A 21,697-nucleotide genomic window follows, 5' to 3' on the forward strand; every position below is an offset into this window, starting at 1 on the left:
CTGAAACAGAAAACACACAAAAAGCATGAAACTGTATAAAAATCTTTCTGTCAAAGGTTTTTGATAATATTACTGTCGCGTGTATGTACAGTTTGTGCGTGACCACACACACACACGCTCAGTGAGTACGTTGGAACGTGATGACGTCGCATGTCTGTAGGTCGACGCAGGGTTAGTGGAGTTGTTTGGGCTGTGAGAGGAGAGATCCGTAGCTGGCAGTGCTGGGAGGGTTTCAATTGATGTTGTTGCTTCTGGGCCGCACGATTCCGTTGTCATTCGCCCAGAGTCACTACTTGCTGCCAATCCTCACTGTCGAGGCTCGTTGTAGCCAGATCCGTGTTAATAAAACTCAGAGCGATAGCCAGCATTACACACAGCACCGTCTTCGTGAGCTCAAGCAACCAAAATATAGGAACCATGCCCGAAAGGAGGCCCTTCGTACGGCTACCTACTGACGTTTACCCCGTCAACTATGGTTTGTCTTTGAAGCCTGACCTGATCGACTTCACGTTTGAAGGCAAGCTGGAGGCTTTGGTGGAGGTATGTTGACCACGACACCCCCGTAGATACACAAATGGATTTATCTGTGCATGGCGGGGATCTCGTTATGTAATCTGACCAGCTAACGTTACCAGTTGCTAGCTAATTACGACAAATTGTTAGCCACTAGCCCACTAGCTGTCATTATTGCACGCGTTAGCTAATGTAAGCTGCAACGTGTTAAATGTTCTGACGGGCTCAATTTGGCCGAATTAAACCAGTGGATGAAAAAGAAACAACCACGTTATGTTTCTGTGACTAACAGTAAGCTGATCCGGACTAGCTAGCACAACAGTCCCGTGCCGCAGAGTTGCACTCTCATGTTAGCCTAGCTACCTGTTAGCCATCTGCCAGTGGCAGGCAGTGCGCTAAGTTGAGGAGCTTGGTGAATACCAGCGACGGTAACCTCTCGTAGTAACATCCCATTGCTTTTGAAGATGATACTTAATAATTGGCGATTCGCGAATTTGGTAGAGCGCTATCTAGCACCCAGCCAATACTCACTAGTGTTTGCTAAATCATGGCAACATCGTGTAGCCCCCTCCCACCCCAGTCCCACTAATACGGTTGAACTAGGTGAAGTTGTACATTAACACACACCGTGAGGACAGTAAAATGACAAAGTTTTAAAAGTCCTTTCGGTACGTTTGCTACTGTATCTTGTGCTCACTTGTATCTATCGATAAAATGGCTGTACTTTGTAGACTGGATACTATGTAGGACGGAAAAAGCGACTCTGTTTGTTTAACTTGTGTATAAATGGTCCCATTGTCCAGACACCTGTTGGTTGAGTGTGCTAACACCTGCGCCTGGTTGTAAACAGTTACTTAACGCACATTTTCACAGCAATCAAGTCAGATCACAGACGCTGTCTAAACATGCACCATTTCCAAGATTAACCTTATATGCTTTATGATATGCTTACACCACTAATGGTAGTGTAAAGTGCTTCATTGTCAGGAAGAGTCATCTGTTAAAAAGATGAACAAGACACTGGCAAACCTTTGGTACAAAAGGGAACCTGGAAAAACAACACAACAAATGTTTACATGACGTAATAGCCAACCATTAATTGTGCGCAAATTCTATAAGGTGTTGTTGCAAAAGCGAAGCACAGGTACAGTTTTTTCCATGAAGAATCCTGGACAACTTGGGTTTTTATGCAAACTGATTAACTGTGACATGGTTTGCCCATTAAAATTAGACTCCAAATGCCTTTAAAGAGTTTGCTTTTTTTAAATTGGTAAAATGACCAGTTCAGATTTGGTAGACAAACAAACTTGTACACAAGTACTGTATACTCTCAGCTTCCATGTATCTTAAATAACATTGCCACAAACTGTGAATGTTTGTGGTTTTCCCTCTATGTTGGGGATTAACGTCTGCTTTTTGCACACAACTCAGAGTCCCCTAGTTGTGTTTTTGTTTTCATTTCCCTTCACTAACTATTGTTTCCCTTCAACGCTGTATTTTTTATCTGTACATTAGATTTGCTGTGTTTGCAATCTAAACAGGTTCAATTTGAATTCACAATCACTGGTACGGTTTGGTCCATTGATGTAGTTCCAAAATTAAACTTGAACTCTTCCTGATACTTGGATGCAGCTGCTGTGATTTACTGAAAATGTAGAAATTAAGGCACAGCAAAGAGTCTAAGTTGACGTGTTTTATGTCAATATTTACAGGTTACACAAGCTACAAATCAGATTGTGATGAACTGTGCTGACATCGACATCATCACAGCTTCCTTTGTACCACAGGGAGGAGAAGGTGGGGGTCAGACTCAGGGAAACCTTGTTTTTGCTTTTATAAATGGCATTGTTGTGAATAGCATTGTCACTTCTAGCCATCTTATTTGATTTCAGGATTGAAAATTCTTAATAGCATCATTCCCCAAAGCCAACAGCGTGAGTTCTCAACATGTTCTGATCTTCTTTTTAAAATTTGTCCCTTTTAGAAATTAATGCGACGGGATTTAACTACCAAAATGAGGATGAGAAAGTCACCCTTTCATTCCCTAGTGCTCTACAGAAAGGTAAGAAGAGACTGTTGGCTGTCCCTGCTTCTGAAGCAACCGTCTGTATGACTGTTAAGAACAACAAGGACGATCATGCAGATGATCATTACTGTTATTATTCACCTCCCCTGTGGTGATGGCTGTACAAACAGTGTCTCTCTCTCTGTGCACGTTACCCCAGGCTTTGGCACATTGAAGATCGACTTTGTCGGGGAGCTGAACGACAAAATGAAAGGATTCTATAGAAGTAAATATACATCTCCTACTGGAGAGATTCGCTATGCTGCTGTCACACAGTTTGAGGTGAGTGAGTGGCCTCAATGAAAAATACTTGAAGTTGTGTGTATTGCTTAACACTTTAGTTGCCTGTGTTGCAAAACAGAGGCATGCAAGTCATGTGGCTGTTTTTGCTATTCAGAGTGGTCTCTCACAGTTTGTTCTATTTGATACGCTCTAGTTTTGCTTGTCAGAAGTTGGCCAGTTAAGCACAGACACTGACCAGGACACCTTTATCAGAACCCACTGTGCAGGAAATCAGGCTGTAATTTACATGCAGGCTTTTCTTCTGCAGCGGGTGCAGCTTGAGGATAAAGAGGATCTTTCTTTATACGGATGCATTTTGGCAGATTGTTTCTTTTTCACCTCAAAGTAAATGCTGTAAAAATGTCCTATACACTCAAAGTATTTTGTGCGTGCCAAGTTTTTCTGTATTTGCTTGTGATAATTTCTGCTAAACACAGTCACTGATCGAGTGAGACAACTATCGAAAAGCTCACTCAAGTGTGCTTTTCCTTGTTCTCATGTTGGGCTTAAGATTTTTCAGGAAGCAGTTCTTGCACCACTTACAGTAACTTAACAAGTTGTCATCAACTCTATTTTCTTCACTTCACATAACTCTCACCTGTTCCTCTGCATGTGAGTTCGTGAGGAGCTACACTCACAATTAAAGAGAAAGAAAAAGTGAAAATTTTCACACTCGGCTGAAGTGAAACAAGTGCAAAAAAATCTATGCAGATCTAATTTCCTATTATTCAGCGTACCTATCTTGCTTCTGTTTGGATTTATTTTCAAAGAAATACTTATAGTGTATACGATATGCTTTAAGAAGATGGGATAGCTTAAGTAAAGGCCAGGGTCTCATTTGTGATTAAAATGATGACTCCAGTCAGCTGTTCACAAAAAGGGAGCAGTGAAAGTTGAGCTTGAGAGCGAAGTTCGACCACACTCGCTCAAATGCATCCATGCTTGTATACTTACGTCAGTCACTCCAACTGGCCAAGCTTGTTGGTTTGGGAAACATAGAACTGTCATTTATCTAAAAGAAGCATATGCCATAGGTATGTTTCTGTACATCAGGAAACAGGTTACATGACCACGCCAAAAATGTTCAGTTGAATTGTTTCCTGCTAAAAATAAGTGTAGGACTGTCACTCTGCAAAAATGAAGGCGTGTATAGATAATTATGTATGTTGGTTCAAGTTTCTATTTGTGACAGTTACTGGTAAACTTCATGTAAACATCAAGTTTACCAGAAGTGAAGTCTGTTGCAGCTGGTGTCACACAAAAAGACCAGAAGGTGGAATATGAGAGGCTGTGTGTGATCTGAAGGTAAACACAGCCTGGCCTCGTCTGGACCCAACACCTCGTCTCACAATCTGTCCTTTTCCCCTCTGCCCCTCACACCCCTGTTTCTCCAGGCCACGGATGCTCGCAGAGCTTTCCCCTGTTGGGATGAGCCAGCTATCAAAGCCACCTTTGACATCACTTTGATAGTTCCCAAGGACCGAGTAGCCTTGTCAAATATGGTACGTGTCATATGTCCACTCCTCCCTCCGAGGAAGTGACGACCCCACAGTGACCAAGTCACTCTCTGCTGCCAGGGTTCCTTTATGCATGTCTGTGTTTTCCCTCCTTTCTTTTCCCTCTCTTTTTTCTGTGTAGCTTACATAACAGAGGGCAGACAGTCACTGTGTACTCTTCCTCTGGCTAAATATGAACAGCTCTGTGTGAAGTCTAACTACTGTATACATACAGTTTTGTCACTATAAGGAAATTTTAGTAAGTATCATGTGTTTATTTTGTATACTGTTTTCTGCTATTTTAACTGATCGACTTTACAGCCTAAATGAATCAGACAGCATCATCTGGCTCTGATTATTTCAAACGCAGCGCCCCTCCAGGCTGACGCGGTCCATCTGGGCAGTGACCGTGAAGTTAAATTTGGCTTTCTGACAATTTAATACGAATGACATTAATGCACTCTTTCTTTAATAATGACATTTTTATGGCTTCTTTTAGTAGAAAGGATAAAAAATAGTTGTAAATAAATGGAAAGAAAAAGAAAGACAACTGTAATCATAGGACCCCGGATAATGGTATTAATTGAAAGACTAAAACTGTCATGCAATTATGAACTGCGCACAGACATAGGCTACTCCATCTCGGGACCTTTTTGTGTTACATGCCTGCTGCAGTTTATTTTCTGCTTTGACCTCTAAAGTTGTGAGAACAATGTTATTTCTGCAGTCGCTGTCAACTCTTTCAAAATGTGTCCTACTCAGTATTTATTTAAGACGATCGTTTATTTGTGAACTTGGCAATAGAGCAGAATAGAACAGATTAGAATAACCCTTTTTGTAGAGTGTTAGGGTTACTTTTGGGATAAACCAAAGGGTTTTGATTTATACAGTCAGTTACTCGTTGCTTCTATATTTTGTCAATCAGCTGGTTAAACGGAGTCATTTTCAGTACACACTTCAGCCATATTCACTTCTGAGAATATTTAGTTTTTTAATTTTGCATCGATCTTCTCTCCAGAATGTCATTGATCGAAAGCCACACCCAGATGATGAAAACCTTGTCGAAGTCAAGTTTGCCACCACGCCCATCATGTCCACATACCTTGTAGCTTTTGTCATTGGTGAATATGACTATGTGGAAAGCCAGTCATCAGATGGTGTAATGGTACGCGTCTATACACCGGTTGGAAAGGCTGAACAAGGGAAATTTGCCCTGGAGGTAAGGCTGTTGTTGAAACATACCACATTTACAGAGCTGAACCCAACCTGTCGCTTTATTCACTGCATAATTTCTTTACCTTGAAGTAAAAAGTTTGTCCGTAAGCAGAATGAGAAAACAGACAAATTAACCAGCGTTTATATGACGTGGATCTGCTGGATGGTTACTGACACAGAATCAAACACAAGTGCTTTTCCTTTTTATTTTCTTTCATCTTTTTATTGCAGGTTGCAACTAAGACCTTACCTTTCTACAATGACTACTTCAGCGTTCCTTATCCGCTGCCTAAAATTGATCTCATAGCTATTGCTGATTTCGCTGCTGGTGAGTAGCTCTAGGTTCTTACATGTGGAAGTTTGGAAATGGTTAAAGTCGAACTGAAACACTTTCTTCTTCCTCCCATTCAGGTGCCATGGAGAACTGGGGCCTTGTTACCTACAGGTAAGCTTTACAAAACACAATAAGATATTTTAACTTGGCTAAATTCAGAGTGAGTGTGTCCATAGTATTTATAATGAATAGGCATGTAATAATAGCATAACTACAAGCAGATAAAGTCTGTTTCCACCCAGGATATAATTTCTAGAGGCTGTGGCTCAGATGGGAGATTTTCCATCTCTCTGTTTTCTGTCATTGTAAATGTAATGTCTTTGGGTCTTGGGCTGTTAATTAGAATAAACAAGCACTTTGAAAATGTTTCTGTGAAGTCTATGAAATTGTGGTTTGCAGCCTGCTCTGACATTTATAAACTATGTGATTAAACATGAGTGTAATCAGGCTTTAACAGTTGTTAGACTCATTTTTCTTTATGGATGACGGCCCTAATGGCTTTTTAATTGCTTTGTGCTTAGCTGAATGTGCCACCACCTGTTAGGTATTCAGCTGCTATCTGATTTGCACAGAGCCGCATTCATCTAGCATCCTCAAATAGATTGAAGTGCCTTGATAAACTGCACAGAAGGCGATGGGACTGTAGACAGATGAGCGAGGGCAAAGGTTGCAGACGAATCGTCGACCTTCAGCCGTCTTTGTATTAACCTCGAGTTTCTGCTGTTTTCAGGGAGACGGCATTGCTCATTGACCCGAAGAACTCCTGCTCATCCTCCAGGCAGTGGGTGGCACTGGTGGTTGGACATGAACTTGCCCACCAGTGGTTTGGAAATTTGGTCACCATGGTAAAAAAAAAAGCTATAAACTGACACCAGTTACACACACGCAGAACAGAAAATTCTGTATTCCTGTTAAAAGCGTAACAAATGTAGTAATAACAAAACAAAAACACGAACTGGACGATATTTTATAAACTAAGTTGAAGAAGACAAAATGTAAATCTCTGGAGAAATCAGTCAATCTTATTTATTTGGTCTTAATCTCTAAACTGTCCTCAGGTGTTTGGTTACACAGTCCTTCAATTCACGGCATTAAGAAAATGTCTCGACGCTGCACTCTCCATAAGAATGTGAAACTCATATCAAGTATTTGATTTGTATCTCAAGATATTAGAAAAAGTAGTGCCTGACTTATTTTTTTGTCATGCTCTTTATGCATACTGTATAAATAGATATGCATATGACTTAAAATATCTGTATATGTAATGTGTTTATAATACATTAAGTCATTTTTACACCATTATATAATATTATCATTTATTTTTCTCATATCTTTATTGTAATTTTCTTTTATACAACAGAAAGCAGATATTTAATGAACATAGCTGTCACAATGATACAAAAAAATCTTGCAAGTAATAGGGACAGGATTCCCCCTTTTTTCATGAATAACCTCCGCCTCCAGTCCGTATGTTCATCTATGGCTTCCAGATATTCAGAAAGTCCCGTTGTTTGCCCTTGGCAGTGTATATTAGGCTACGTTCACACTGAAGACGAAAGCGCATCAAATCCGATTTTTCTGACCCTATGCGACCCATCTATCCGATCTTGGTGTGACAGTGTGAACGGCACAAATCCGATATTTTCAAATCCGATCTGGGTCACTTCCGTATGTGGTGCTGAATCCAATACATATCCTATGTTTTAGAAAGTGACTGCTGTGTGAACGGTCAGGTCGCATTAAATCTTTTACGTCACTGACACAAGACAGACGCTAATTATCTGCTCCGGAGAAGACATGGTGAACGCTTCCTGGCCATCCAGTGTAGATGTCAGTGAAACTGTTGGGAAGACAACGTTGGAGAAACATGAACATTTTCTTTGTACTGTATAATCTGCAGATTCTGACAGAAATCTGCAGCTATCCTTTGAAGCAGCGCTCCTCTAAAACAGCAATAAGGATCATTATTAGGTTATTTACATTATTATGTAAATAACAAAATAACTTAAAGCAAAATTGGGAAACATGAAGTCTGAAGTCTCTTTATATTAAGGCCATCAGTCAAACAATACTGTTGCTCTGGGTCTAAACAGAGCGCGTTGTGTGTGACGTCTTCTTTTGCGCATGCGGCCGCTTTGAGCGTTCACACTAGAGAGCGTTTGCTGTCGCATTTTATTTGTAGTGTGAACAAGCAGACAAAAAAATCGGATTTGATCAAAAAATCTGAATTGAGCATTAAGACCTGCAGTGTGAACGTAGCCTTACTCTTTCCAAGCCTGGAGAATCTGGAATTTCCTTCTTTCAGAGTCCCATGGAAGGTGCATCCATACTCCAACATAGTGCATTGGCTTTTCTGGCTTGAAGTAGTCCACAGTCTAGTAATTTGGTCTGCTTCTTTTATTGAGCTACGTACTACCCTGCTTGAGCTCTTCTTGTTACAGGTTGTGGTTATCTTCATTTTTACCTGCTCTAACGAAGGAATTTCCTATGATTGGTGGATAAATTGATAGATATCCAAACGTATGTTAGCCTTTAATGTAGGTAATGTAGCTTTGGGGTGCAGTTTGAAGATGATCGTTTTTAACTAGAGTTGCAACGATGTGAAGGAACTTTGTCCATAATGGGAAACAAACGAGTAAATGTTTCCTTTTTTACCTTTGGGAAACTCGTCGTGCTTCAGGAACGACTGTAATTTGTTTGGTTGTGCTCCGTTAGTTTTGAAGGACTTGGAGGACGGTCTCGTCTTAGTGCCTGTCTGTGTTTGTGTGCAGGAATGGTGGACCCATCTGTGGCTCAATGAGGGGTTTGCATCCTGGATTGAGTATCTGTGTGTGGACCACTGCTTCCCAGAATATGACATCTGGACTCAGTTTGTCTCGGCCGACTACACCCGCGCTCTGGATCTGGACGCGCTGGACAGCAGCCATCCCATAGAGGTGAGCTTTGAAATCCAAGATGTATGCAGGGAGTCACTTAAAAAACTTTTTGTCTCTTTGGAGGAAAAAAGTGATTTTATTGATACCATATCGCTAAGGTGTAAGCCCACCTTAACATCTGGATTTCACATTCACAACTCACATAATCTTTTCCAGGGCTCTAGACGAACTTTTTGCCATGGGCGTACCGGTACGCCTAACTTTAAGAAGTTAGGCGTACCGGCACAAAAGTTAGGCGTACACAAATTTTATAATAATTGATATAATATAATGTGTTTTTCTGGATACACTGTGCTTTTTCAGCATTCAAAGATTGATGCCACCGTGTCAGAGCACTGGCTATGAATTTCAGAAGGATCAGGCCTTAACAGAAAAGTGAGCAATAGTTCTTTTCCTATTACAGCTACATCCACGTCTGTGGTGCCTAGGCTGCTCACTAGGGCTGCGTATCATCACTGATTTCTATAATCCATTCGATTCTGGTTTTTAAAGTCCCGATTCGATTCAACTTGGCCTCAGACAGTCAGAAATATTATAATTCTGATCATTTATCAGTACTGACTTCATCAGAATTGTGAACATCACAGCAGATGCCTTTGTGTGAAAGTAACTGAGAATAAAACACAGAAAAACATGAAGGAGATTTTCCTGGTCTGGCTTTTTATAGCAGATAACCTTAAAAATATTCTACAATGTTCTGCATATAAAGTTTAAATTCAGTATTGAATAACAGAAAAAATAGGCTTTCTTGTCCGAGGTCATTTAAGTGAAAAAGAAAAAGCGCTGTGAACAGCGGTAGACTGGTGGGTAATAAGCCAATGAATAATACAGAAAACAGAGATTGGAGACGGAAACTGTTCTTGAACTACAGAGCGAGAGAGAGAGAGCTAGCTGTACATGGATGTGATTTTAATAGTCGTGGAAGCAAAATTCATGACGACATTGATCAAATGTGAAGCGCAGTTTGCTGCTTCTTTTGCTGCTGGCTCTGTGAATTTTGGTTGGAGAGACAAAACCTGCAGCTCAGAATCAGCGCAAAAAGACGTAAACACAGCGCGGACCGGACGCATCAGAATCGCTAAGCTCCGACAGCGTGTCCGTCTGCGGGCCGTCGGGTGAGGAAGCCGAGAAAGACAAAGCTGATTCTGATGCGTCGGGTCTGTGTTTACGTCTTTGTGTGGAGTCCGTGTACCTGCTCTCATCTGCTGTTTGGTTGTTGAAATGGTTTTGTGAGCTTTAATCTGAGAATCTGGCGTTTCTGGCAAAACACAGTAATATTTAAAAGTCGATTCAGGATTTAATGAATTGATATCGCTTTATTCAAGCTACTCACCTCCCACTTCCACCTGCACTTTCAACTGGACCACGGCCAATCAGAGCGGTCCCGCCCCTTACTATCTCTGATTGGTTTAGTCCACGATAGGGGCAAAATGTGTGTCTGTTGTTGACCACAGGGAAGGTTGCAGATTTTTTTTTTTTTTTTTTTTTGCTACCCGAACATTTGGTCGCACAGGTGCAACCAACTTTTTTTTTTTTTAGTCGCACCACTGAAAAATTTGGTCGCATTTGCGACCATATTGGTCGCACTCTAGAGCCCCGTTTTCTTAATTACTGAGTGTGTTGAAAGACAGATAAAATTAGATGTATTAAGGTCTGTGTGTGTTGCTGTGTATGGCCTTCTGTCAGCTTTGTAACACCCACTTATGGTTTTGTGTTTTGCTCTCAAGGTGAATGTGGGCCATCCATCAGAGGTCGATGAAATCTTTGATGCCATCTCCTACAGCAAAGGAGCATCTGTGATTCGCATGTTGCACAACTACATCGGAGATGAGGTTTGTTGTCTGATGTGGTATCTGTCGTCGTTTCCAGTCTGATGTTTAATATTTATGAATGTACTTGTCTTTCTCTTTCGTTGAAGGACTTTAGGAAAGGAATGAACGCCTATCTTTTGAAGTTCCAACATAAAAATGCATCAACAGGTGAGCGCACATGCAGGAAATACTTCCCCTTTACGTCAAGTTGTTGTGTGGAGTCACTCTTTTGACTTCTTCCTGTCTCCCACAGAGGACCTATGGGACTGTTTGGAACAGGCCAGTGGGAAACCCATTGCTGCAGTGATGGGCTCATGGACCAAGCAAATGGGCTTCCCCATAATAGCCGTCGACCAGGAACAGGTGAGCTGTCTAATCTGATTGTTTGACTCAGGTCATGCACTTATATTTGTTGAAGTTGATTTTGAAACTGGCCTAAACCAACACAGTGACATGAACACATTCATTCTACACCTACAGTTTTCTAGTTGAGCGTTTGGTTCTTTTCTGCTGTGACATTCATGCGTGCCTTGACTGTGATATTCATGATATTATTTTTAGCAAGGTGATGACTGCGTCCTCAAGATATCGCAGAAGAAGTTCTGTGCCAGTGGACCACATAATGGTGAGTGTTTGTCACGGACATGTCCAAAAAATGTGGATTTACCAAATCCATTAGATGCAGTGGTTAACAGATTCGGTTAGCAAGCGTAAGGTCACTGGTTCAATTCCAACCCCTTCAGGGTTGTGTCAGGAAGTGTATCTGGCTCAAAAATGTGCTGAATAAGAAAATGTGTAGCTGCCTGTTGTGGGAATCCCTTGTAACAAGGGAACAGCTGAAAGTAGCTAGCTAGCTAAATGTAGACCTAAGGTTGCTTTTTAATGAGCTAAAAAAAGAAAAACACTTTGAATCTAATCCTCCTGTGGTGGCTCCATCATTTGTCTGCTGAACAGAAGAAAACTGCCCCAGCTGGATGGTCCCCATTAGTATTTGTACCAGTGAGGACCCCAAATGCACCAAGCTCAAGGTTCTGCTGGACAGACAGGAGACCACCATCACTCTGAATAGTGTTGGCCCAGACCAGTGGATCAAGGTGAGGTCCCTAAGCAATAATATCCTGCACTGAAAATGATGCCACCACCAAAACGGTAAAATACTTCAGCCAAAAAGTTACAACCCCAGATTTTGCAGCAGATGATACATGTTTACAGCCATGTGCAAAAAATCAGATTGGACCTCTGCCGGTTTCAGTCTTCGTGACAAGTGTACAGGGGTTACCCTGCATTTTAGCTTCAATAACGCTTCAAAATAGGGGTGTGGCTACTTTGGCTAGCACATGGATCCTGACACAGTCTGCTAGATTTCTTTGGTAATTTAAGTTTTGTGGTGTTGGTATCATTTTAAGCATTTTAATGACAAATTCTATGATATACTCTGGGGTTGTTGTACTAATGGCCCATCTAAAAGTCTAATATTTTATCTTTACATAACCTTCTGTATACATATATAAAGATATCTGAAGCAGTAGTATTAATTTTCCTGTAGGCCAGAGTGCATTCCAAGATATGCGTAGTAAGACCTGAGTGAAGATGTCATTTGCGTTGTTTGTAAATTGCTCGATTGTGTCATTTCGACCCTTGCAACAGCTGCAGACTGAGTTTAAGAATTAATGAGAGAAGATGCGTCAGTCTGTCGTCTTTTCATTAAAAGTAACTTTTAAAGTTGAAATAAAGTTAACAGACTGAGCTCCTTATTGTCAGCTGGAAGGACGAGCTGTAAGCATCACAGAGTCAAATAACCCAGTTCACTCTCAAAGGAACAGGTTAAGCAGCTATATTTATTCTTTTGTGTGGTCATTAAAATAATGACCACGGTGTAAATTGGCAAGGACAACGATGGACTTGTTCAGCTGCTTATAAATGTGACTTGCAAATTAACAGTTCCTCAGGAAGTAAGCATGGTAAATGCTTTTAAATGGGTCAGTGCTTCACAGCTGATGCAAACAATATGTTGAAATCCCATTACTGCTAGATCTGACTATAGGTATCCAGTGGAGAATAGTGATTGGAGGCCTGCTGTTCACTATTGTCTCATTTTTATTCACCTAAGAAATAATTCACTCATCACAGCAAGCTTATTGTTGATTATTCTCTTGATAGTGTGTTATTCTGATAGTGTGTAAGGCTCAGCACTCAGTGTAAAGGGTAAAAATGTTAAGAGCCCAAATTTCCCACAGTCTGACTCAGACTTGTCTTTCTGCTGTTTTCCAGATCAACCCCGGCACTGTGGGCTTCTATCGCATCCAGTACAGCTCGTCCATGCTGGAGAGTTTGCTCCCAGGCATCAGAGACCTCAGCCTGCAGCCTGTGGACCGACTGGGACTGCAGAATGACCTCTTCTCCCTTGTAAGCCACACACACAGCTGGGAAACAAAACAATTAAAGAATAGTATTTCCTTCATTTTGTTCACAGCAGAATGTAATTGGCTGCTTGTGAATGTAGAAAGGAAATCCACTCCCTTCCAGAGTAAACAGCCACCTGATTTACAGTACAAGGGAGCAGGAAGAGTGAAGAGAAAATGTGGGACATGAACGTGGAAAAAAACAGATAGTCAAACAAGTACAACTGTTTCTTATTGGTAGATTTATGTATTACACGATCTGAAATTATAATCAAAGAGTGGACCTGACTAATTGGGAATAATGAGCAGATCTAGCTAATGAAGCGCGTTTTTTCTGCTTTGTGTCTCTTTTTTAAAGCGGCGCATTTATTGTGTCTTTAATCAAGCTCAACAGTTTTCAGCTAGAAAGAGACAAAAGTGTTTTCTAATGACCGGTTTTGTAACACTGTCAACTTCTATTAGCAGCATGTCTCTGTATGCCTCCATCGATATTTAATTTAAAATTGTGAATGGCTTATGATGTATCTTTCTCTTAATTATTGTGAACACTTCTGAACACAATGTTTTTAGAGGTCAGTGACAGAAGCAGATTTTTCCAGAGCTACATGGCCCTCATGTTGAGCTTCTAGACACTAAAGCTGGTAAAAAGTAAATTTGTGATTGACTCTCCGTATCATCACCTTGAAGATAAATATAAATATCTCTGACCCTGGATTTAAATGAATACTGAGCTAATGTGTTGCATTACTGTAAATTTCACCACATTACTGGAAACTAATCAGTTTATGTTGCACTAAACCTAGTGCCTAGTACAGTATTTCCTACAACCTTTGAATAACATAATTAAACTTGAATTTGTTTGCGAGACATTTGACAAAAGCGTAACTTGAGCAGCACCGCATGTTTAAAAACTGCAAAATGCACAAAGGTCGACAGATCGTCACTTCCCGAGCAGTCCTTACTTTGAATAACATTACAGCCTCCTGGTTTTTAAACATCTTTCTCCACCTCTGAGTCCCACGTTACCATTTTTCTCTCTTTGGGAAATCCAGCAGCTATACATTTAGCTAGCAGATTCCTTTTTTGGCAACTTGCATAGAAACATTGTCTGTTTGGTATTTGTTGAGCAAAATGAAATGACCTGCTATCTAAGATATTATTCTGTTTGTGCTCACGAAAAGTGCTTTTTAGATGGATCAGCTCACAGAGATGTGTTGAAGCTATAAGCTGGCCTTGGGATGTCATTACTTTCCTATTACTGAGCCAGTATCACCATGTTGTTACTGGGAGCAACACCAGGCTGCAAAATGAACTCTTTGATAGTAATATACATTAATCTGGCTATGAGATCTAAATAGTCATTACTGAAGGTGCTGGAACCTGGTTCCAGATTCTTCTGGCCCACTTTAACTCCCAGCTATCACATTTTATGTGATTTGATTCCAAGCTGACTTGGTTTTGTTGTAACAAGTTAAACGCACTGGCAAACTCTTCATTCGTCCTCTGCTTCCTTCCCACTGGCTCAACACAAAGTGGTTTTGGATTCATATCAGACCTTTATGCTTCCTTCTTTACTCCTACACAATCTGCAGCTTTATCAAAGGATTGGAATTTTCCTGAACTTTATTGCAGGCAAATTAGATGTTGACACTGTGTGATAGGAGTAATGTTCACAAGATCAAACGGCGGCTAATCATAAATCTGTTCAGTTGTTCTGCTTTGAAAGCGAACAACTCAACAGGTTTTGTGCGTCTTCATTAAACTAAAACTTGTTGTTTTGCACGTTAAAAACAAGCTCATGTGGACGTGATGGCCGTATGGTGACAAAAAGTGCTCGTTTGTTCATATCTCTTCTCTTTTTGGAAACATATTCTAACCCTGAGCTCAAACATGCCACACACAGTCACTTTACTGGAAAAGCATTTCTTCTGACCCTGAGGCAGTTCAGGAAATGGATCCACGTTTCTTAGAAAAAAATCCATTCTTCGTTTTCTATGAAATGCTTTATTGTTAGTGTTAGTACCATTGTTGCACAGCTTTTCCTTTGCACCTGCAGTTTGAGACTTCAAATGTGGTTATAAAGTTAATTTTCGTACAGAAACCTTTCACCTTGAAAAACTATAACATCCACCATGAAGCACAAGGCTTTCATCCTGCCGGGATGTTTTCGTTTCTAATTGATTTGTGGCCTCAGTCTCGTGCAGGGATGATCAGCACAGTGGAGGTGCTGAAGCTGATGGAAGCCTTTGTCAATGAGCCCAACTACACAGTGTGGAGTGACCTGAGCTGCAACCTGGGAGTGTTGTCTTCTCTGCTGTCCCACACCGACTTCCACGAGGAAATCCAGGAGTTCATCCGGGACCTCTTTACTCCCATTGGCCTCAAGCTCGGCTGGGACAGTAAACCGGGGGAAGGTGAGAAGGCGTTGTAGAGAGATTGCATTCAAGGTGTTCACATCTTCCTTAGAGCCGCTCCATTCCTTTCTTGTTATTAATATTAAAATTGAGAGTAGTCTTGTGCAGGAGGAATGTAGAGAGTAGGAAAGTAAAATATTTGACCTTTATTTTCAAACTTGAAAACGTTTTGGTACAAAACAGCAGTAGAAAAAAAAGCTTTTCTTTTTTTTAGGCCATGAGAGAAGCTACCCTGTTATCAGATGAGCTTTTCGGTTACTTGAACTGAACCATATATAACTCGGAACTGTTTGTTTCCACTGTTTCTGCTTTGGAGACAGGTCGGATAAGATGACTGACTGAAATTAGTGTGAAAAAGCTCTGTCCATGAGTAATGGAGTAACCTAAGGGCTATTTTTGTGTGCTACAGGTCACCTGGATGCTCTGTTGAGAAGCCTGGTTCTGGGGAAACTGGGTAAGGCAGGACACAAACCCACACTGGAAGAGGCCCGGCGGAGATTCAAGGATCACGTGGATGGCAAGCAGGTTTTACCTGCGGACCTGAGAAGTCCGGTAAGCTGAGCTTGTGCAGGCACTTTGGCAACGAACAGTGTCAGATGGTATTCACACTGATCAGTATGTTTTGCTTCAATTTGCTAAAAAATAAATCAGATTAATAAAACAAAAAAGTTCAGATTTTAAAATGTGGACATGAGGCTGCAGTCGGGTCTTGCTTGAGCTGAAGATCTTCTTCCACCATTATTTTTTCTTTTTTTAGTATGTTAGGCTTGTTTACTCAGTGAAATAGCCTGCGGACACACACTATGTAAGTCTGTAGTAGTTGGCAGTTCCAGTCAGTCATTTGCACACTGACTGTGGCAAGAACTAGTGAAAAACCCCAAATCTATCTATAAATGAGCCTTCCTGTGTTTTTGTAGTTCATATGTTGTGCTTATATCTAACTCCATATTATGCTGACTCTACTAGAATAACTATTTGACAGTTCAACTTTGAGCCTTATTTATCTCATACTGAGCGTTGGTGCGGCCCCTCAGAGCTCTATATTATGAAGGAAACTCAACACAGATGCGCTGTCTTTGAGCGAGTGAGCTCGACAAAACCTAAAACCCATTTGGAGATGATGGTTATCAACAAGCTGTTAAGAAGAGCTTCATAATTCAGGCTCTCTGCGCCTCGTATTAAAAGGGGCTTTTGTTATTTTAAAGTCTGTAACTCTGGAAATCTCTTTAGCTTGGTATGGCTTAACAACTTGGGCAAATAAAAGGTATCCCCCAGCAGAGAAGCTATATGCTACTTAAACATGCATATATTACATTTTTGAAACACATGTTTTTATACTTTATGTTAATCTGCTGCTGTCTCTTACACATTAGGCATTATAGCAGAACATACACAGAGAAAACTGTCAACCAATAAAATAAATGTACTTGAAACATGCTGTAAATCAAAGAATTAGTGAAACTGGGCTCTTCCAGCCAACTTTGAACTGAAACTCTGAACATAACTTGCTCCTAACAAGGTTACATGTTCAACATAAGTTACCATGAGGATTTAACCAGGTAAAAACAGAGCCGCTCTCCTCACACAGACAACTGGCTTTAATCTGGTTTTATAGTGCACTCCCCAGCATGTCAGCATGAAACGAGCAGTCTTAATTTTAGTCCACAGTGCTCATGATGACCTTTTATTAGCAACGTCTATTCTCTGTGACATCATACAGAGCCAACGGTATTTTAAAAAAACGCTGTTTGTCGTGAGCATGCACTGTACATATAAAGCATCTTACAGTACAGGAGGTGTGTTCTGTAAGGAGAGGAAAACGGTATGTTTGACCTCCAAGACGACACCACTGTCACTGGCGAGGTTTGATTGTGAAGATTTGGGTAGAATTTCAATAAAGTGCTGGTCACATGACCTTAGGTCACCTGATCTTTGGTAAAAACGTCACTTTATAAGGGGTAAGATTGTAGGTGCTTATCTCAGACGGGATCAGAAGCTTTCATTTGATTGAAAGTGATTAGAAGATACATGCCGATGGGAAAAAACCTTGAAGGCCCAACAAAATACAGTATAGCAGCATCACCATACTACAGTGTAATTCAGTTAAACGTTATTAAAGGATAATGTCGAAGCATCTTTTTGCCCACAGGTGTATCTAACAGTATTGAAGCATGGAGATAGTGCTACACTGGACACGATGCTGAAGGTAAAACTACATCATGTCTCCATCTTACACTGTGAAGCTTTGAGTGACGTACTCTGTGTCATTTAGCACCAATAATTCCAAAGGAGTTGGATCTGAGTGACTGTAGTTGGGTACTCACGGTCACATTGTGTCTTTGTCACTACTCCCTCAGCTCCACAAGCAAGCAGACATGCAAGAGGAGAAGAATCGAATCGAGCGAGTTCTCGGAGCCATCTCTGCCCCTGATCTCATCCAGAAAGTGCTCAACTTTGCCCTCTCGGTACATAAGACCGTTTAATTGCCGGCTCTCAAGCGTAGTTTTATTTCTCAGGATACAGGAAAAGAAAGGAATGGCGTTTACTTGCAATCATGGTCAAATAAAAAGACCCAGGGGTGTTTTTATTCTGCAAGCTTTTTCGTATGTAACCCTGAGTCGTGTTTTTAGTGTGACTCAACTTATAGATTAGAGTGAGTAAAATTTGGAGTATTGGCTTTAGAAAAGTGTTGCATTTGGCTTTAAGTCCCTGTCAGTGCTGAAGTTACTGTCAGCTCAAAACTAAAGGACGTTACAGTTAAAGCTGCTTTACATGAAAACTGACGGTGGACCGATAAAATTGGATGTTGTGCTTTCTTGTTACAGCTTTAAAGGAGTTGTAGAAAAGTCTGATGATTCTCCAGCTGCAGTGTGATGGAGGCCAACATGGCTTCTGTCAAATACCACAGCAGCTAATTTAGTTCTCTCTGCATGTTCCCGTCCCAACAGGAAGACGTTCGTCCCCAGGACACGGTTTCAGTAATCGGGGGAGTGGCAGGAAGCAGTAAACAAGGACGGAAAGCTGCCTGGAAGTTTGTCAAGGATAACTGGGAGGAACTTTATAACCGCTACCAGGGAGGATTTCTCATATCAAGGCTTATCAAGGTAGAGAAAGGGCCTGAGGTTTACAGTTTCCTGAGGTTTTCTGGTTATTTCACTGTAAAATACACACACACACACACGCGTGTCTATGCTTTTATGTTTTATTTCATAACTTGGAGTTTGTGTTCGGTCAGGCTACAAATATTTGAATCAGAATCAAAATGTCTTTATTGTCATTGTCACAGGTACAACAAAATTAAAAATGACATCCGTTTTATTTGTTTGTAGTCTGCTCACGTTTGTCTTATTCGTGTGTCTTTGCAGCTCACAGTCGATGGATTTGCTATTGATAAAATGGCTGTGGAAGTCAAGGTGAGCGCTCCCTCTTGTGGGATTTAATTAAATTATATTAATTTTCCAAGTTAGGAAATGAATGGTACAGGGAATGGTTCTTGTGCATTGCTTTTCTACTCAAAGTGTTTTAGCTGTACTTCTACTGTGTGGTGAAATAAAGAGAAAAAAACCCAACAGGATGGATGATTGGATCCTTGCCGCTGATGACCAATCCAGCGTTTTAGGTTAGACTTTGACCCAAAAAGGCTGATAGGTGATTAAAATATTAAATTCCTGTCCTGAAGTCAGGGTCTGTGGCTCTGAGTATCAGGCAAAAATTCAGATTTTGAGAAAACAGTGTGGGTTACTCCATGTGATATTTCCCACCCCATCATATTTCCATCTAACTTTAACAAACAAAGCATCCTTTGGTGTCTTTGGTAGTTGCTTATTAGTTGCTTATTTGCTCTAAGTGGAATTGTAGTTGAAATCGATGCACGCCCACTTCACTCTGCCAGCTGCTACTTTACTCGTTGCCTGCTTGTCTCTGCCTGTTTGCCCTGAGCAACTTCAACCCTACTGCTACGAATACACAAGCATTTTCCCAGTCCAGATTTCTAAATGAGGAAACTGGAAGTCTTATGGAAAATGTTGGCACATGAGAGAAATGCAGATAGAATTCCAAAAGGAGGTTGTAAAAGTGGTTCATGAAGAAATCGAAACTCCACTTTATATACAATGTCATTCTTTGTAGGAGGTTCTGCTTTATTATCTAGATTCTGCAGTGTGATTGTAAATTCAGTTTATTAATCTGATGTGGTGTTATTGTTACTGATATGATGCAACAGGGGGTTAAGGGTTTCCTTCCTTTCTGTCCCTGCAGAGTTTCTTTGAGAGTCACCCGGCGCCAGCGGCCGAGCGTACCGTGCAGCAGTGCTGTGAGAACATCCTCCTCAATGCCGCCTGGCTTAAGCGTGACGCAGAAGACATCCACCAGTATCTACTCCAGCGCAAAGCACCCCCTGTCTGAACTACCAACCCTGTCGCCCCCACTCCCTACCCCCACCCCCAACTACAGACCAGAGCGGGAGACCAGAGGGTACTTTGCAGCAGGCTTCATTTCTCTAAAGAAACTGCAAGAAACAAGAAGACAAAGCCAAGAATTGAACAGTGTGTTGGAAACACAGACTCTTTTTACGTTAACAAGCAAAATTCTGTTTAGACAGACCAGGAATGTAGTTTTATCCCCATTCTGCCCATCAGCAGATGACCCATCTGTTAGTCAGCACGCAAGTTTTAAGTCTCGCAAGCACCTCGACCCTCGAAATGATCGCCAACCCTGCTAACGGTCACATGACCAGCCCGTAAACACCCCTTTATCCACTTTGGCTCGTAGCTGAGAAAACTGTGAACCCTGTCCTCCTCTTTCCTGCTGTCGGCCATTCTGAATGCATGAAGTGTCTGAGGTTTGTTTTTTCTTCTTTTTCCTCCCTGCATTTGCTGCTTTAATTATACCACTTAGTCCTCCTTGCTGTGATACTTTCCCACATCCTTGTTTCTCTCACACGTTCCTCCTGGTCTTCCTTCACTTTTGGGCGCTGTGATTGGGTAAACTAAAAAAAACAACCTGGGCAGAATGGGGTTAATAACCATAGTGTGTGTTGTAGTTTCCAACAGCACTGATTCTACATTGCTAATAAATGGTTAGGACGAGGTGAGCAACGCTAGCATGGTACTACATTATAAATTGTATAATGCAAGCATTATTTTATTTTTAAGTTGTTTTGTTTTTGTTGCCAGTATTCCTAGCAAAGAATTAAATGGAAAGGTTCATGGATACCTGTTTCCACTCCCCCCAGGAAGAAAAAACAAACAAACCTCAAGCTTGTTTGTGTTGAGCAGAGGTTGTGTAGTTAAAATCATCCAGATTCTTTATCCTTCTCCCACAATGAAATGACGGTCCAGGCGTGTTTTTATAAAAGCGATGCAGTTATATATTTAAATGTTGCGATAATCCTGTTATGTGAGGACAAGGAAAGAAAAAGATCACAACACTACTTACCGGGGCCTTTTCTTTCTGAAGTAAAATCCTGAAACGCCTCTCCGTAGGGTTGAGAATCCAGCGAGACCCAGTTCGGACTTTTGCGGGCACGACACATCGACGTTGACCCTGCCGTCGACCTCGGAAGCCTTAAACCGGTTTTGCAGTAAATATTCAGCACTGAAGCGGTGATCATAGGGGACTTCCTCATAAACATCAAATGGATCTAATGTGACAGATTACACAGACTTGTTGAACGAGTATATCTATTATAGAATTTACAATTTGATGTGTTTTTTTGGAAACATACCAACGAGTCGTCTAACCTGTTGTCGAGACCCCGCCCCCTCCCTTGGAACATTTGTTGTTTTTTGGGGTTTTTTTGTTTTGTTTTGGGGTTTTTGTTAAAAAATACAGTTGGTGTTCATTAAAGTGGAAAAGGATTATAAAAACTAATGATGTGAAATCAGTACATGTTGAGTTTTATGAGTGAGGGGGTGAGTGTACGTAAGAATATCATTTTTAGCTCGTGCAGCTCCTGTTCCTGTTAACCCTAGCCAGTTTTTTCTTTTCTTTCCTAGTTTGAATTTATAGTATTGTATCAAATCAAACGCACTGAATAATTAATTTCCTTTTTTGAAAAGGGGGCCGTTTAAAAAGGGGACTGCCTGAATGTGTGTGCCTGCTCACAATGTGGCTGAGCATCTTTCTTGAGCACAACTCAAACATGTGTCGCTGAAGTCATTTGTCACAGGAAATTAAAGAGAAAACATATATACAAAAATGAAACATGTCCAGCTTTGGATGATCCAGG

At 41.0% G+C, this 21,697-nt stretch overlaps 1 protein-coding gene across 2 annotated transcripts; it reads left to right on the forward strand.

Moving 5' to 3' along the window:
- Nucleotides 1–169: 169 nt before the first annotated feature.
- On the forward strand, nucleotides 170–21,352 carry npepps (aminopeptidase puromycin sensitive). 2 transcript variants are annotated; one of them, XM_085275854.1, is made up of 23 exons: nucleotides 170–540; nucleotides 2,226–2,310; nucleotides 2,498–2,575; nucleotides 2,739–2,860; nucleotides 4,255–4,362; nucleotides 5,375–5,575; nucleotides 5,803–5,899; nucleotides 5,983–6,016; nucleotides 6,636–6,750; nucleotides 8,677–8,841; nucleotides 10,569–10,673; nucleotides 10,760–10,820; nucleotides 10,906–11,015; nucleotides 11,214–11,277; nucleotides 11,607–11,746; nucleotides 12,924–13,058; nucleotides 15,249–15,468; nucleotides 15,878–16,020; nucleotides 17,618–17,674; nucleotides 17,826–17,933; nucleotides 18,417–18,572; nucleotides 18,834–18,881; nucleotides 19,726–21,352. In XM_085275854.1, the coding sequence occupies exons 1-23, from the start codon at nucleotides 418–420 to the stop codon at nucleotides 19,870–19,872; spliced, it is 2,622 nt and encodes an 873-aa protein (XP_085131980.1). In that variant the 5' UTR covers nucleotides 170–417; the 3' UTR covers nucleotides 19,873–21,352. The 2 variants fall into 2 exon arrangements, with proteins under 2 accessions (XP_085131980.1, XP_085131981.1); XM_085275855.1 differs by having other exon boundaries at nucleotides 11,610–11,746.
- The last annotated feature ends 345 nt before the right edge of the window (nucleotides 21,353–21,697 follow it).

Source organism: Mchenga conophoros, linkage group LG6, assembly GCF_057382185.1.
Source record: "Mchenga conophoros isolate Kocher_MC1m ecotype Shallow Benthic linkage group LG6, M_conophoros_male_GT1.1, whole genome shotgun sequence".
NCBI classification, from domain to species: Eukaryota; Metazoa; Chordata; class Actinopteri; order Cichliformes; family Cichlidae; genus Mchenga; species Mchenga conophoros.

What these genes read in the sequence shown, in the direction of transcription:
- npepps (XM_085275854.1), top strand. Translation starts at nt 418, where the DNA reads ATGCCCGAAAGGAGGCCCTTCGTACGGCTACCTACTGACGTTTACCCC. An exon ending in CTGCGGACCTGAGAAGTCCG is followed by an intron (nt 16,021 to 17,617) that starts GTAAGCTGAGCT and finishes TTTTGCCCACAG; the next exon opens with GTGTATCTAACAGTATTGAA. An exon ending in CACTGGACACGATGCTGAAG is followed by an intron (nt 17,675 to 17,825) that starts GTAAAACTACAT and finishes CTACTCCCTCAG; the next exon opens with CTCCACAAGCAAGCAGACAT.